We start from the raw sequence: 16,753 nt of genomic DNA, 5'->3' as shown, positions 1-16,753 counted from the left end.
ATATCTTCACCCTCCGACAGATTCTGGAACAGCGACACTGCTTCCAGCAACCAACAATGGTTGTTTTTCTTGATCTGAAATCTGCCTTTGACTCTGTGGACCGCCAAGCACTATGGCAGTGTTTGTGGGGCAAAGGTGTCCCCCATAATTTCTTGACCCTGATTAAGGCGCTGTACGCCAACTCTCGCAGCCGTGTAAATGTCTACGAGAAGCTTTCTCCTGGGTTCGCCACCCCCGTGGGTGTCCGACAGGGTTGTCCTATTTCACGTTCGCCCTCCAAACTCGTCGTTGATATGATCATGAAAGGCTCACTACCAGCCTCTAATGCCTGTGGGGTCGAAGTGCTCCCTGGGCCTCCGCTCACAGATATCGAGTACGCAGACGACATAGGTCTTCTAGGATCTGACCCCGTGGCAATGTAAACAATACTAAATAATCTAGATAATTCTGCCTCGGGGTTCGGTATGCGCTTCACACCTGCAAGGTGTAAAGTAGTACTGCAAGACTGGGTGGGCTCGAACCCTAGCCTCATGCTTGCGGATGAACCGATTGAGGTAGTAGACAAATTTGTTCACCTGAGCGGCTGTATCAGCCCCGGTGGTCCCGCGAAAGATGATATTTCCATCCGGATTGAGAAGGCCAGAGCAGCTTTTGCGAACCTACGTCGCCTGTGGCGTAGGCGTTACATCAGCTTCTCTGCCAAGGGTCGAGTTTACAATGCTGCGGTGCGCTCCGTATTACTACATGGATCAGAAACCTGGCGGCTGCGCGCCGAGGACGTCAAAAGCCTTTCAGTGTTCGACCATCGATGTCTTCGGAGCATTGCCCGAATCTGGTGGGAACAACGGATCAGCAATGCTGAAGTACGTCGAATGGTATTCGGGAGAAATAACTCACCCTCGATAGATGAACTGATCACACTGCACAGGCTGCGCTGGCTTGGCCATGTGCTGCGTATGCCAGTCGACCGACTTCCACGAAGGGCTCTTTTCGCACAACCACGTGAAGGGTGGAAGAGAGCCAGAGGCGGTCAAACAATGACTTGGCAGCGAAGTGTGAAGGCCATTACCAGCAAACTCAGCTGCGCTGGTCATTGCCGTCTTCCTGGATGGGGACCCCGAGACAGGTCACATCATGCATCCAAGCTATTGTCTTCAGTCCGTAGCTTCCTTCCTAATCCCCCATTTGACAGTCCATTGACAGTGCCAATTTAGCAGCTCCCGCCTCCAATGTGCAGCTACCTACCCCACCTCCCCGAATCATCGGTGAACGAAACTGTGGCAGCCACAACCACTTTTCGACAAGTACGTGGTTCTTACAGCTGACAATGATGATGACGGTGATCGCTTCACAAATCGTTTGAACAAGAAAGCAAAAAGCCGTTCCGTAGAACACATCGGTTAAGATAACGTCTAATGACAAAGGTCAAATGGCGCTCACCTGAAAACTCCAATATTGGTGGCACATGGCCTTCCGGTGGTTGAACTAATGGGTGAATAACGCTCTGAACAGGATCAATAGGGGTCTCCCTGGGATCCATAGAAGAGGTAGAACGGACTTCTAGTCGACCATCATCATTTAGACTGGAAAAGAGAAAAACCGGCGCAAATACGGTTCAACACAGACAGTAAATCAAAACCCTGTCTGAGGTTTGTAAAGAGAGGCAAAGTATATAAACGTTTACAGCACGCTTTTCCCTTCAGAATTAGAAGAATCTGCCTAGAATGAGCCACTCACATGCGTTTTTTTCGCGACATCTCGGACGCCATCATGAACCCAGGCCACGTTAGGTTATTTCATAAACGGAAAATACTGTACAATGAATGCAGTCATAAGGGTCGGTTTTTGATTAGAACAATAAACCAGAGAGGGCATCAATTTTTCACACTAATGCAGTCAAGCTGACCGCTGTTTGTAATGCAGACTCCGTGCTCGATAACGCGTCAAAAGAGGACCATCAGTGGATTTGTCTATTGAACTTAAAAGTAATCGACCAGATAGACTATAGTGTCTTCGGTTCAACTAAGGTCACGCAGACAAAGCTGGTGTGCACCTATCACTGACGACGCGGCCCAGTGTGACATCGAAGCTTCTGACAGTAAAAAAAGGAGTCAGATCGCTTAGCCTTAGTATCTTGTTTTGAGGAACGGTAGCTTTGAACGGGTTAATAGGTTTTCATAAACGAAACTACTCACAAGGTTGCTGAAAACTCTTCGACAGCGCACGACCGGTTTCGCCCTTCTTGGGACGCATCAACTAGGCGCAGTCCCCGAGTTTCCGTCAACCTTATGTTCTACTTGAACCCAAATTAGACTGTTTTCGAGAAATACACTCATTTGCAAGTAGAACATAAGGCTGACGGAAACTCGGGGACTGCGCCTACCTGATGAGCCCCAAGAAGGGCGAAACCGGTCGTGGGCTGTCGAAGAGTTCTCAGCAACCTTGTGAGTAGTTTCCTTTATGAATATATACTGCGATATCTAGAATATCGCCCCAACTGAATCGTGAGGCGGCCTGTGTGCAGCACCTTCAGTTGTAGAATATCATAAACGAGAGATTCAGTTGAGCCCCTCGTGAAAAACCGAATTGATTTGCAAATGAGAGTATTTCTCGGGTTAGTAAATCAGTCAAAACTCATAAGAAGCCGATAGACAGGTGACGCTTACCGAACATCCTTGCGAGCTGCCAGAAGCAGATCGTATTCCCCGCCCAGGTTTGTAACGGCATCAGCGATGGAGAAGTTCCGCAACTGAATGCGACCCTGGTAGCCAGCTCCGCGGCCAGTAAGACGGATCCAGGTGCCAGCGAATCCTTCCAGGCGAAACTCGGCAGTGGGGTAACCTTCAAGCAAGACCAAAAAGATAAGAGACCAATGACGTACTAACATTCAGGAATGGAAAGCCTGAGGACGACCATAGAACTTGATGAACGCGATGCCCAGTGAAAGACCAGGAAACGTAAGTTTCGGCAAGAAGTCAGGACGAAACAGCATCTTCGGCATACAACAAAAACTACGACGTCCCAACGGACAGTGAGTCTGGCGCATATGGTCGGTAGCTAGGATGACCAATCAAACGACAAGAGGATTCGCTCAGCAGCAGGACTGCCTCAACTGGGGAACAATGATTTCTCGGGTGTCTGCCCGCAGTTTTGCAGAAATTTCGGACAAAACGACTAGGGCGAAAGGGATTCGAAGGATGAAAAAAAGCAAACCTGAAGACGAAACGTCACGAATGCTGAACATCAAAGGAGCCAATCAACGTTGAAGATATTGGATGCCCTAGTGGAGATGTGTTCAAAAGAGGAAGAAATGTATATTCGGTAGAACAATGGTGATATCTCGTCAACTGGAAGTTGGACCATTAGCAAACAGCTTTCGCATTCAGCTGGAGGACAAATAAGGCATGCTAGCAGAATACAATCATTTTCAAACAAATGTGGTTTTCTGAGAGACTCACCTAGAACCCAGCTAGATCCTTCGTTTATGATGTTTTCAAGCAACTGAATGTGCTGCCACAGGCCGCCTCATGTTTCAGTTGCTTGAAAATCTGACAGCCTACCCAATGAGCCCCAAGAAGGACGAAACCGGTCGCGGGCTGTCGAAGGATTTTCAGCAACCTTATGAGTAGTGTATTGAATATGACGTGTTATGGTCAGCGACAGTTTGGGCGTCATTCCTATCAGTGAACAGACATCAATGACATCAATGTTTTGTAATGAAGAACCCACAACGAAAGCTATTATTAATGTCCTGTAGACTGGTCTTGACTATCGATTACTTCTTAGTAGGAATGCGAAGCAACGTGACAACAAGAAAGAACATGGAACCAGATAGGGCATCTAGCCAAAACTGATCGTGGAAGAACGTTTTAACCAAAAAAAACTGACCTTTATTTTCCAGCTGGACGATTAACTCCGCCACAGAAAATGTGGCTATCAGCCGCTTCCGTTGAGTAGAAAAGCTGGAACATGTCCATTTATCATTCAAAGTCTGGTTTGCACGGGGGGTCTCTGTAGATCGTGTTCGACTCCGAGACAGACTCAACCAAGATAAGCGTTCGGGACGATCCGAATGGGCTGTTGGCGGAGAAGCTGACGTGGCGACTTGCTTGCTTTCAGCGGTATATGAACCAGGAACCTCATGTTTTGGCCGAAGACACTTGAGCAAATTGTGGATTTTGGAGTCGGACAGCTGGAGAACGCAGCGTTCTTGTTCCAGCGTAATCCACAATGATGGAGGGTATTCACCGGTCTGATCAGCCAAAGTTTTGTATCGTCGAACAAGCTCTGAATAGGTGATGACCCGACGGCTGACAAGTAGACGCAGACTGATTCTATCCACGATAGACAGTTGCTGCAAAAGCCTAGAACTCGTCGGCGATAGGACTTCCTGTTCGAAATCGGTGCAGTCGGTGGGCGTATGGGAACCTGTTGCCAATCGATAAGAGATATGGAGACTTGTAGAAAAGAAAATTGCTCGCTTCTAGAATGGTAGTCCGAAAAATGGGAAGTAGATAGCATAACGAGGTCCCATTAAGTCACAATGAACTGGTCATTCAGGGAGAAAACTTTAGTGTCCTCAACAGTGGCCATTTGACAGACGGGGCGGGTTAGCACTGAAGCTATTGAAGAACACACTGTAAAATGTGTTAAACGAAGCGTGGAAATTTCAGCACTGATGTCAGCACTGAACATAGATGTCAGGTAGTCTCAGGATGGACACACAGTAGTGTAAGCTGCTTATGGAGACACCTTTTAATTGGCCTTGCTGAAGAAAATAGCACCCCCCTTCAACTAAGGAGTACCTTTATGTGGTCGCAAAGAGGTCTTCAGTGTGGACAAACATGTGATTCGTCCCCCCATCCCCCTCAAAAACCATCCATATTAGACACCAGCTGATAATCTCGTCCTGTAGTTGAACCAAAAATCTCCTCACATTACCATCCATCTAGAAGTAGCTCTTCAGAGGAAGGACAAGTTCACAAGATGAGTGAGACTTTCTTCTGAGAAGCCGTCACTCGAGGAGCCAGTCAACATGACACCACGTGGTGTAGATTCCGTGATTCAAGGACGAGTGGCACTACGTCCTTCCTGAGTGCGACGTAACCGGTTGTGGCAGAATGGATCGCAAATCGACCGAATTCTTAATTGAAACAATCATTTCGTTTCGCCAAATTCCAGTCGTGACCCCAACCACAACCAGTGTGTACAACACACAGAAAGAACACAACCCCAAGAAGAATCTAAGTCGCCTCTTTCCCGTAATCACCTACCTTAGAAGGGGATGCTGTAAAGTGTGATCTTCTAGGTTGAATAAAAAGTAGGAAAGGGGCAACAATGGTGTACGGAGGCCAGCCGTCCCTAACAACCGAACACCACATTATTTGGACGGATGCGTCACGTGCAGGACACGGGCAAACGAAGGCATGCCCTGATTGGTCAGAATGCCGGCCAATCCGAGTCAAGCACCTCTGACTCGACGCTCCTCGCCCCCTAAAGGAGATTCTGGTACGACCTTGTGGGACACTCTGTGACTACCTTATAAATACAGTTGTGATAGTTTTCCTTTGTCTCCATAAGGGGCTGTGTAGAGCTACCTTGCCTTTTGATATACCCATAGTGGGCGAGCAGGATGCTAAGGGACCGATACAGAGTTGCACTACCGTCCAGCAAGACACAACAAATAGTCAGGCAGAAGGAACAGAAATCGGCTACGAACAAGGGCATCATCGGTTTGCCTACCTGTATCACCGGGAAAACATGAATCTTCCGGATTCGTCCACAACTGCAACTTTTTCAACATATTCAACGGACCGACAAGCACATGAAGCTCGTCCAGATGAACCACAAAAGACTGATAGAGATTGACTTGTGGGAAGGCAGGATAGCAAGTTACACCGTCCGATGGGCTGGGAAAAATAAAGGGAGAAAAATATCGATGGTAACACTGAGACAGTACGATTTCCCCTTTTATCTACGGACTGCCACGGCGACGGCTCTTATACAACTGTGTGACTTCACAAGTCATGTTTGAGGAATGGGTGGCTCGCCCGTCTTCAGTATAACCGGTGTTTCTTGTTTCTAGAGAGATGTTTGGTGGAACAGTAAGCTAGAAATGGAGGTCGATATGTTCGTGACGACACCACCTAGATGATCCGGTCCTCACTTAGCTGATGCTCAAAAAATTGCATAAGAAACCAAAAAGTGAAAAAGTTGCATTCTGCGCTACAATGGCCAAACACAAGGTTCACGCGGAAAACGTCGTGTTGCAAACGCCACCGGACTAGGAGAAGTTGAAAAATAACCAACAAGTTGAGATAATATCCAGTCTCATTATCGGATAGGCATGAAAACAATCGGCCCCGATACGCCTGTGCCCGACAGAGTGAGTAACATCCATTTTATGGGTCGATCACTCAAGAACTGCACGTCCGTATTTACTTTTTCAATCAGCTATTGAGTATTTGTTCCTTAAGTTTAGCACATTCTCAATGCTAAACAGTCGTTTTACAGTTGTTCTATTTGCTGTCTTTCCAAGATATATGCTTTTTACTCCTTAACCGAGTCAATTACCGGGTTACAGACAGATACGATTGCATTGAGCGACAATTATAAAGGATCCAAAAGTTTGCTATAGTCCAAAATTCTGCCATTGGCTCGTGGCTGGTTACATCCCCGACTGAACAGCATAGCACAAAGACGAGGTCCGACTAAGAAATTAACCAATCAACGTGGTTTGATGAAACGTTCCGATAACAGTCGATCAGTTCAACTAACCCCGAACCGAAAACGGTTCTTGGTTCTGCATCCAACTCGTCCAATTCTGCATCCGATTGATTGTCCGGTGTACCACAAGGAGTGAGAAACAGGTCATCTTCGTCCTTCGCACTCCAAGCAGACTGTGGTGAAAGAAGAAGTGATAAACAGACTCAATGGAGCATTGTGTGTGGGGCAGTTGGGCTCACATAAACTAATGGACATAGAAGTACCAGAGAGAGATCATATTAGCAACAGTAGCCCTTCATCATTGGACAGCATGGGTGCACACTGCGCACTAATTCGAAAGTTGCTGTACAGTAGCCTTCCTCTCAAATCACGTAATGAAATGTTGACATTTTGTAGAAAAAAATTAACAGGAAGTGACTCGGTTGCTCGTGCTCTGAGTGGGATAAGACATTAAACGCATTGATTAGTGGTCGAGATATGCATTTGCGAGGCAGATTTCATCAAGATCCCATTGGATACGAAAACAGCTGATCGGTTTAGAATAGAGAAGACAGCCAGGTGCAGAGACAGCGAGCCTGGGGAGAGACTGTTGAAGACAAGCTGACTCCAGGCGGAAGTCGAATCCACGGTAGCCCCGGATTTTCGCACTACCGGCCAAGGTAACTCCGGCGCAGGCTCAACCACACACACCTGAGTGAAATCCACGAGATTTCAGCTGGTAGAGTACTAGCCTGACAAACGAGGTGTCATGAATTCGAGTTTCGTTCGAATTATGCGTCCACTAGAAAACATATGCTTGCGAATCGGCGATTAAAAAACTTCAACTTGAAGTGATGTTCACAATTCCTAACGGATTAATTGAGTTCGCTCCCAAAACAATCGATTAGTCTTCACCAGCGTACAATCCAGTGAAAAGCCTCTTTTCAAAGGAATAACTTTTCTCGGTATATTATACGACGGTATAACCACACTACAGCCCGTGGAATTTGACTAGTAAGCACATCCAAACAACTTACCCAGATTCCGTCTGCAAGCATAGTTAACTAAAACTAGACGTGCCGATAATACTAGCGACAGGTAGGTGAACCACAAACACTCGTTGCCATATAGCTGGCACCCATCCGATATTCGAACCACAGATCTTCCGGTCCGTAAGTTGGCGCTATCTCGAGCCGACTAGAAACCAGAACTACAAACGTCTGGTGAGGTAATGTAAGGAAGCTGACATGGAAAGACGATGCATTTCTCAGCTCAGTGACATCCAGCCGATAAAAACATGATGGGTTTACCGAGGAAATACACTGTCCCCCGTTCCTGGTAACCAAAGCGAATTTTGCGAGTCAGATGGGTTGTGGATCAACACGACTTGTTAAATCAACAAGGACATGAGCCAAGCAAGTTAACCGAATAAAATACAGTATGCGCTGGAGGGAAATTGGCAACAACGCAAGTGGTGGTTGGACGGGCATGAGTTTATTTGTATATGTGCGATTCATGGTTGTACGTGGGCTGGGATACTGCCAGGGCGTCCACACCTAGACAGGAGGACGATTAGGGTCCTCAACCAAAGCCTTTGGCTCAAAAGCCTAACCGCAAGGCAGCGGTGTTTGGCGGGAAATGCAAATGCATTACCATTTCTACGGAACAAGTCGCCACATGTTCCAACCCCCAACCTGGAGGGCCAGGAGACTGTGTTCGTCAGACCTCTGGACGGGCAATGCGGAACGAAATTGTTTCTAACCCGTCTCGGTTCGGTCTCGGACAATTATTCCGTTAAAACCATTCCTCTCCAGCCTGCTAAGCCAGTTGTTAATATTGCATGCATCACTTTCATGGTATCACCATCTCCAGGCTACATGACGCTGATGCCTTTCCCAAAGTACGACGACCGGCTCTGGGTAGAGGCCGAGGTTAGATGCCAAACACTGGCTGTACCACAGCAAGCGAAGGGACAATGCCAGCATCAATTGTGTTGCTCTTACCCTAGTTCGACCAGTAAATCAGTCCCGCGAATTATGGAAGTCGATACCACTCAAATAAGTAGTCTGGCACTTGAAGGGTAACCCATCATACAATCCAAAAATTGCAGAGTAAATTGCAGCGCGAAAGTGCAGATCAGTTTCATAAACAACGTCAAAATCTTGTCCATCAAGTATTCGGCAGAAACCCTCACCGTTTGCAACGACTGAAGTGTCCACTTCGCTTCTGCTAGCTGAGGTGACATGGTGGTAATGGAGATTGCCTTGAGTTTTACCGACTCCAACCGGCTTTTTCGGGCGCCCACGAAAACACCTAACAACGTGATACTCGAATAACAATTACGCAGCAAGTCAACTCCACTCACTATATTCGAGAAAGACGCTATCTGAGCGCCTTACAACTCGCCCCAAACTGTTACAAGCAAGGCAACTCAATGTGAGTAGCTGGAAATCTGTCTCGACTGCTATCACCGCAAACCTTAAAGCACCAACAACTAAAACCAACCGGCAGGAGCCTTGGATGATAATCTGTGGGCTACACAGTGCTGTCCGGTAGGCCGACGTCCGAAAATCGAAATCTGTGCAAAAGCTGTGGAACTGTTAAACCTGGACAGGGATGCCCGATGAAACGGTTAACCGAAATACCTCATAGATATTGGGGTTCAGACGAGCTTCACAATTAGGCGACTGGAACAACTCTTGGAAAAAAAGGCTTCCACAGAACTAGAAGGAGACGTCTCTCATTCCTCTCATCCAATCTTCTTCAGAGACCTATGAACCTCCAACAGCCCGTCCGCCAACACAACCGAGCAGGTGAGAGCCATCCGCGGAACTGTCGAAATGAATACTAAGGGTACCAACGCGACGGACCAATCAATATACAGCAGAACACGATCAAAGCTGACGCGGAATTGGTTTCTAGCACGTCAGCGATGTGCAACGGGGGAGTAAAAATCGAACCAACGTCGTCTTTGCTTCAGATTAGCATGCTTAGGTCGTTACGATCTGAGACGTCATAAGGGCTAGCTAGTCCGCTCACCGGGGGCGGTGATCGTAAGTGAGAGAAAAGCCACTCAAAGAACGACCGAGAAATATAATCGAGGATAACATAACGAGAACAAGATAGCTTACAGGAGCCCCGCGGTCCTCAGGAACCCATTCCGTATCTCTTTGATTCCTAGTAGCCATTTCTGTTTCTGCTAATGGCCAATTGCTGACTCTCAGGTGCCCGAAATTGCAAAGAAGTCCGATAACAGGCTGACGCCGCACGTCACCCCGTTCCATAAATTCAGAGAACCGATTTGGCAACAGCAACCTTGGTGCCGATATGTCAAGTTGAAGATGCCAACGTCGAGGTCGCTTGCTCTTGACGGCTGGCTGAAACGAACTGGTGGAGGGTGAAGCGCTTCGTGGAGGGAAAGTGGTGTCATTGAAACCATTGGGTTTGGATGTTTCGTCTAAAATCGCCCGAATATTGGCTTGGGTCCGTTGCTTGATGACTTCATAGTGAAGACGGGCAGATGCTGAATGGAACAATGGATGCAGGGTGTAAACTAAACGTGGGATGGTGCATAGAATACAAACAGGAATGCGCTGCGACTGAATGAGAACAACAGAGCTTCATAAAGCCAAGCTATTCGGGAAAACAAACGTACCATCCGCGTTCACTCATCAGGATAGTCGGGACGCGGAATTCAAACCGCTTAGTTGGTTCCTAACCGTGAGAATTCTCGTCGGAGAACCCGTACCAACTGACGAAACAGGTAAACAAACCAAGTGAGAAAACAAAAACACAGTTCGCGCAACTTCTAACACTGAAATGAAGGTCGGTAGTCAAATCAATCAATCAATCAATCAATCGATCAATCAATCAATCAATCAATCAATCAATCAAATCACTGTACTGTGGAGATAAGGAACTCACACTCCAAATCAAGAGACGCAGCCGATGCAACTGTTTGCAGGAAGTCCACGACACAATCGATCAGTTCCGGTTGGTAGACCACGTGTAGGGGATCGGTTTTGATTTTCAAGCTGATAAACAAAACAAATTAGTATTAGGGTTGTTCGGAAGCCTGATATTTTAAGTTCAGTATGATCTGATAAACTGAGCGTGATTGGTAGGAAAAGCGCTTTCTGAAATGGCCACCATGATGCTGGTTAAACGTGAAAATCAGCAGGACAGCGATTGGTATAGTTACATTCCGTTTGCGATTGTCTAACAAGCACAAATTAGACCAAAACCGGATCACACACTTGAGGCTACTTGCAGACCAGTACCAAGTTGTACCGATTTTGAAAACTACACACCTTCTATCGTAGAGACAAGTCAACTATAGTTGCGAAATGAAGGAATTTTGAACAGCTGTTTGAGCGTCAATTATCTTTCGGAATTTGGAAAAAAACCGATGCAAATTGACGCCATTCTACATTACGCAGTAACAATGTGTTAGAACACCTGATTTTCGGCTCACAAGTGACGCTGGATCTGCAAACGGTTGCTATAGAAACGGGGCGAGACGGCCCAAGTGGTTAGAGTGCGAATTTACTGACCAGAAGGTCCGTGGTTCGAACCCGGCCTCAGCCTCTCGACCCTCTTGTCTAGGCTTGGGCAACCTGGCAGTATCCCAGCCCTCATGCAACCTTCGGGTGGCATGGCAGTTAGGCACCGAAATGGTGCTACAGCTGATCGATTTTTTATAGAAGCCCGTAGAAAGTTGCTGACCTGACTGCCTAGAAAAACATCCCCACTGAAATCCTGCAGACACCCAAGTCATCAAAGGGTGAATGAATATCGTGAACAATTGGACAAACCAATAACGACACCCGAGGTCATTAGTGTCGCTACCAGACAGCTGTGTCGCGTTGGTCCGTCACTCACCCTCGTTTTCATCACCATGAGGTTACTCAGTCTCCTATGAAATCCTTCATCATAACGCCAATATTCACCATCCATTGTGTAAAGCTCCTTCATAATCTTAAACTATATGATTCAATTTGACTCTGTGGACCATCAGGCACTATGGCAGTGTCTGTGGAGCAAAGGTGTCCCCCATAAACTCTTGACCCTCCTTAAGGCATTGTACGCCAACTCCCGCGGCCGTATGAAGGTCTACGAGAAGCTCTCGCCTGAGTTCACCACATCAAGTGGTGTCCGACAGAGCTGTCCTCTTTCACCGTTCCTCTTCAACTTCGTCATTGAGGCGATCATGTCTGTTGGGTCGAAGTGCTCCCTGGGCGCCCACTCACAGATATCGAGTACGCATACGACATAGCTCTTCTGGGGTCTGACCCCGTCGTAATCCAAACAATATTAACTAATCTAAATAATTCTGCCTCACGGTTCGGCATGCGCTTCACACCTGCAAAGTTTAAGGTGCTACTGCAAGACTGGGTATGCTCGAACCCTAACTTCATGCTTAGGGATGAACCGATTAAGGTAGCAGACAAATTTGTTTACCTGGACAGCTGTATCATTCCCGGTGTGTATATGATTCAATACGCCCTGTCGTGGCCGACAATTCACCCCTTATTGATTGTGTCACTGAATTAAACGCTAATTCAATGGCAGTAATTGAGATCGATTGATCATTCTCATAGGAACAGGACCTTGGCTAATCCACTAATTCGCTCCGATAGCGCAGATGGCCAAGGTGAGTTGACGTCTCTCAGGTGTAGCACCGTTACAGTAGCTAGCCACCATCTACCTAGAAGGAAATACGAGGGCTGAGTTATTGTCAGGTTGCCCGGTGCTGGGCAGGTTCGGTAGAAATGCAGAGGTGGGGTTTGAACCACGGATGACTGTGGTACGCTACCACTAAATCCTTTCCCCATCCACCTTTATTCTTTTCTCCACAATATGGCTTTCAAATAAATCACGGTTGTACAGCGGCGAAGCATCCGTGTTGAACACTGACGTCACGGCGTCGATGAGGATGATGATGATGATGATGATAGGAGACAAGCACGATGGAAGGATTCAGCACTATTTCCGAAACATCGTGGAAAGTCTTGATCCGTGAATGTATTTTTATGTGATGAAAACCTCTCTGTGAAACAACACAGTGGAGGCACTATAATCCCCCATCGTCACCTGCATCGGGTTCAACAAAGAGTTCTACAAAGTTGAAACGTCCCCGCGGCTTGTAGTCATTCTCCCGAGAGAACGGCAGGTGACTGACAGGGAGGTTGGACTGTCAGATAGGGAACTAATGATCACAATCACTTCTCAAGTCCAGGAAGGGATTCTGGTCTGTGTCGTAATCCTAGTACATATTACAGCAAGACGCCGTAAAAACGATTGTGAGCAATTCCATCAGATGGACGCCAATCATCCCAAAACCACGCTAGTACGAGGATGTGGGCAGGCACAACACATATATAAAAACAGTCTGTTTACTTAAGTGCTGGATAGAAGACCATACCATCATGAGCATTAGTATAAGTAACAAAGGTGTGCTACCCCCCTCCCCCCCCCAAAAAAAAAATTTTTCCACCCACCCCTATACGAAAATAAGTAACAAAGGTGTGCTACCCCCCTCCCCCCCAAAAAAAACGTTTTATCCACCCACCTGTAGTCGAAACTGGACCCAGGAGGTCGAACTTCATACACAAGCCAAAGTAAACCGCTCGACTGTGTTTGCTCCATAGCTTTGTCTGGAGGGCAACGTGATAACGATGATTCAACTTTCGAGACACGCGGGAAAACAACAAATGGGAAGGTAGGGCGGGATTGACCAAGGTTTGTAGACGTGGTGGAAACCATAAGGTGACGTTCATCGCGAACCATGAATGATTCAACACTGGCAGCGAAACGAAGTGACCGTTGCCACGGCTCAGCCTCCACAGTGAACTGCATACTTTCGCCGCAGACGGAAATAAACGCAGGATGCTGTAAACATCAAAAGATGGTTGAATAGCGATAAAATCCGGCTCATCGCTTACCGTCAGGAAAACGAATGGTCAAAGCATCCACGAGAAGGGCATTAAACGCAGGACTCGGTTCTTTAAAAGAGCATGCTAACAAAAACATACTTGTAGACACCGAGGTAAGGCAACACAATAAAGCGATCAATCAAATGCCAGCCTCGTTGGCCATTCCGCATGCAGCTCGTGAGCAGCAAAGTGGATAAAACGGATCGGAGTACAAAACTATTCCCCTAAGCTAATCCACGGCTAGTTGGTCCAGCCGTAGCCCCATTTCGGCGCTTAGCTGCCATGCCACCCGAAGCAACCACGAGGGCCGAGATACTGCCCAAGCCTAAACAGGAATGGTCAAGATACAGAAGTCGGACTCGAACCACGGAGCTTCCGGTCGGTACATTCATAGCTTAACGACTAAGCTACCTCGGACCAAAGGATAAGGACCACGTAGACTATCTCTTCTAAGCTAGGACCGGGGTCGGATGAAACAACCATCAATGGGATTAGACGGTTCTTCGCTGTTGTCTTATCGCCCAAAGTGCTACCACAGTCCGGGGGCGGGTTAATCCCCCCCCCATTCGGGTGATAGGGACGGACTATCTGCCACTACGTGGGTTCACTTACCCAGATCTATCAGGCTCCAGACTTTTCGGATACGAATAGTACAAGAGTCACAAGAACCATAATCTAGTTTAGCCTGCATGGGGACGGTACATATTCTAAAAAGCTACTAAACTGCACCAGTAAACATGGTACAGTAAACATGGTTCAGTAAACATGGTTCCATAAGTAGAAAAATCAGTATAGCTTAAAAGTAACACGATCGGTTCGGTATGTATGACCGTATTTCGCCAACTCCTGTCCAGCGAAACCGTTGGCTAGGCACACCAAGTGGTCCGCAGGGACTTGAATCATCATGACAAGCGTCGGTCCATCAGCTCGTTTATCGCTCCGGAAATTTTGAAGAGGATGGGTAGCCCTTAGTTTCCACGATTTACGGGTCGGTTGCCGCCTACTGATCTGTGTATGTGATTATGACTGGCCAGGCCCGTATGTCCAACGTCTCCTACGCTGCCGTAAGTAGAAAAAAAATCGTCCAGCTGTAGCAACATTTCGGTGCCTAACTGCCACGCGATTCGTAGGAAGCACGATGACTTGGATAATGTCAGATTGCCCAAGCCTAGATAGGGGAAGTCGAGTGGCAGAGGTAGGGGTCGAACCACGGACCTTCCGGTCAGCCAATTCGCGCTCTAACCACTTGGTCTCCATCTCGCTCCCCGTAAGTAGACATTTGGCCAGTTCAGTGAACGCGAAGGTCAATGTATTACAAGGAATCCTAGGACAGTATAAGAGGCCTATTCGCCACAATGTGTGAGTTAAAACAAAAAAAACGATCAACATAAAATGTGACAAGGAATTTCGGTATCAAGTCAGTGGTTACAATTATGTATCATACCACAGAATCTGCCATGCCACCCGAAGGTTGCACGAGGGCTGGAATACTGCCAGGTTGCCCAAGTCTAGACAGGGGAAGTTGAGTGGCAGAGGTCGGGTTCGAACCACCGACCTTCCGGTCAGTAAATTCGCGCTCTAACCACTTAGGCCATCTCGCCCCCACAGAATGTTAACCAGATACAGTCGGCGTCTCTCAGACACCATTCAGGAAGTTGAGACGAACCACCAGAAGCTAAAGGGCCGTAACTGTCTCCGTAACGTCGTTTACTGGACTCCAGCCCGTTCCCACAGAACGCACCCAGAGAGACAGTCACCAGGCACACTAACCAAGAGAGTTGGTGCCGCATCAGAACGGCAGTAAAATATCTACGCTAAGTGATGGACCCAGTCATTACTCAGACGCTGTTTCCGCCAAAGGTGGGTGCCGCTGCAAAACAGCGGTGATCAAAAGCGGCTACATACAGAGCCCATAGTTTACATCCAAATAGGGTAGAGAGAGCATAGGGAAAGCTAGGCTGAGCAGAACACGACTAGGTTTTTTAAACGCCGATCAGGCCTTGGTAGTGTGTCATGTGATGGTGCGGCTACCCAAACAGACAAATTAATCCACCGGATGGAGTTTGGCAGATCTGAGAGCGACAAGAATAGATGAAAGTCATCAATTTATCCAACGTATGGTGAGCGTCATGCGCGTCATCTCAAACCAACATTGCGGTGTCGGATCTATCCGGTGTAACTCGAAACCTGGAAACATCATAGGAATGGACAGAGGAGCTAACCTTGTTGAACAACGTTTTAGACGGAAAACATCATGTACTTGACATTGCCCTAATGTATGTCAGAAGAGCGTTCTCACTGCATTGCAAATCTTGTCCGTGAATTTGATGAGGCGATGAGAACTAACAACAGTACGCGTTTCCACAACCACGACCGGGTTGCAATCACTGAAGTGAAAGTTTAGCTTAATCAGCGGCCATCATCATCACCATCAAAGAGAGCAACATCAGTGTTGGCACCGACACTTCACTGCCGTATATTGCCGTCATGAAGAGATTGGACCTTACCGTGGTGTGGCGGTGTGTGTACCTCGGCGACCCATTGAGCTATACTGGGGGGTGTCTGCACGATGCTCACAGAGTCTCTCATACCAGGTTGGTCAATGGTTAGAGGTCTGACGAACACAGTCTCCTGGTCCTCCAGGTTGGGGGTTGGAACATGTATGGCGACGTGTTCTGTAAAAATGGTAATGTATTAGCATTACGCGCCAAACACCGCTGCCGTGTAGTTAGGCTTTTGAGCCAAAGGCTTTGGTCGAGGAGCCTAATCGTCCTCCTGTCTGGATGTGGGCGCCCTAGCAGTATCCCAGCCCTCGTACAACCCTGACATACGCAACTAACACTACTCTCATGCCACAACAGCTACCACAATCTGGCGGAGCCATCAGTAACTGAACAAGCTACGGCATTGATTTGAAGGGCACACTGCTTTCACACATTCTTCTATGCAAACCTAAAACGTACACCGCATACAAGTGAACACCCTCTAAAATGTATACCTTTGATCGTTCAGGTGTAGCACCCTTTCGGGGCTTAGCTGCCATGCCACCCGAAGGTTGCACGAGGGCTGGGATACTGCCAGGTTGCCCAAGTCTAGACAGGGGAAGGTGAGTG

General features: G+C 47.5%; 2 protein-coding genes across 2 annotated transcripts in view; both read right to left on the bottom strand.

Moving 5' to 3' along the window:
- T265_11120 (hypothetical protein) overlaps positions 1–12,539 on the bottom strand; it is a gene marked incomplete at both ends in the record, with an annotated part of 91,182 nt that extends 78,643 nt beyond the window's left edge. The window contains 11 exons of the mRNA XM_009177686.1: positions 898–1,081; positions 1,441–1,583; positions 2,667–2,841; positions 3,889–4,428; positions 5,743–5,909; positions 6,778–6,899; positions 9,837–10,258; positions 10,630–10,739; positions 11,255–11,463; positions 11,845–11,992; positions 12,427–12,539. Coding sequence (XP_009175950.1) covers positions 898–1,081; positions 1,441–1,583; positions 2,667–2,841; positions 3,889–4,428; positions 5,743–5,909; positions 6,778–6,899; positions 9,837–10,258; positions 10,630–10,739; positions 11,255–11,463; positions 11,845–11,992; positions 12,427–12,539 — 2,333 coding nt within the window. The remainder of the gene's footprint in view (positions 1–897; positions 1,082–1,440; positions 1,584–2,666; positions 2,842–3,888; positions 4,429–5,742; positions 5,910–6,777; positions 6,900–9,836; positions 10,259–10,629; positions 10,740–11,254; positions 11,464–11,844; positions 11,993–12,426) is intronic.
- Positions 12,540–12,545: 6 nt separating this feature from the next.
- Positions 12,546–16,753, bottom strand: part of T265_11119 (hypothetical protein) — a gene marked incomplete at both ends in the record, with an annotated part of 10,203 nt that continues 5,995 nt past the window's right edge. Inside the window, 5 exons of the mRNA XM_009177685.1 lie at positions 12,546–12,617; positions 13,273–13,596; positions 14,699–14,808; positions 16,148–16,315; positions 16,593–16,732. Coding sequence (XP_009175949.1) covers positions 12,546–12,617; positions 13,273–13,596; positions 14,699–14,808; positions 16,148–16,315; positions 16,593–16,732 — 814 coding nt within the window. The remainder of the gene's footprint in view (positions 12,618–13,272; positions 13,597–14,698; positions 14,809–16,147; positions 16,316–16,592; positions 16,733–16,753) is intronic.

This window comes from Opisthorchis viverrini, assembly GCF_000715545.1.
Source record: "Opisthorchis viverrini unplaced genomic scaffold opera_v5_445, whole genome shotgun sequence".
NCBI classification, from domain to species: domain Eukaryota; kingdom Metazoa; phylum Platyhelminthes; class Trematoda; order Opisthorchiida; family Opisthorchiidae; genus Opisthorchis; species Opisthorchis viverrini.
Note: the sequence above shows the minus strand (reverse complement) of the source record. Positions and strands in the feature narration are given on the sequence as shown.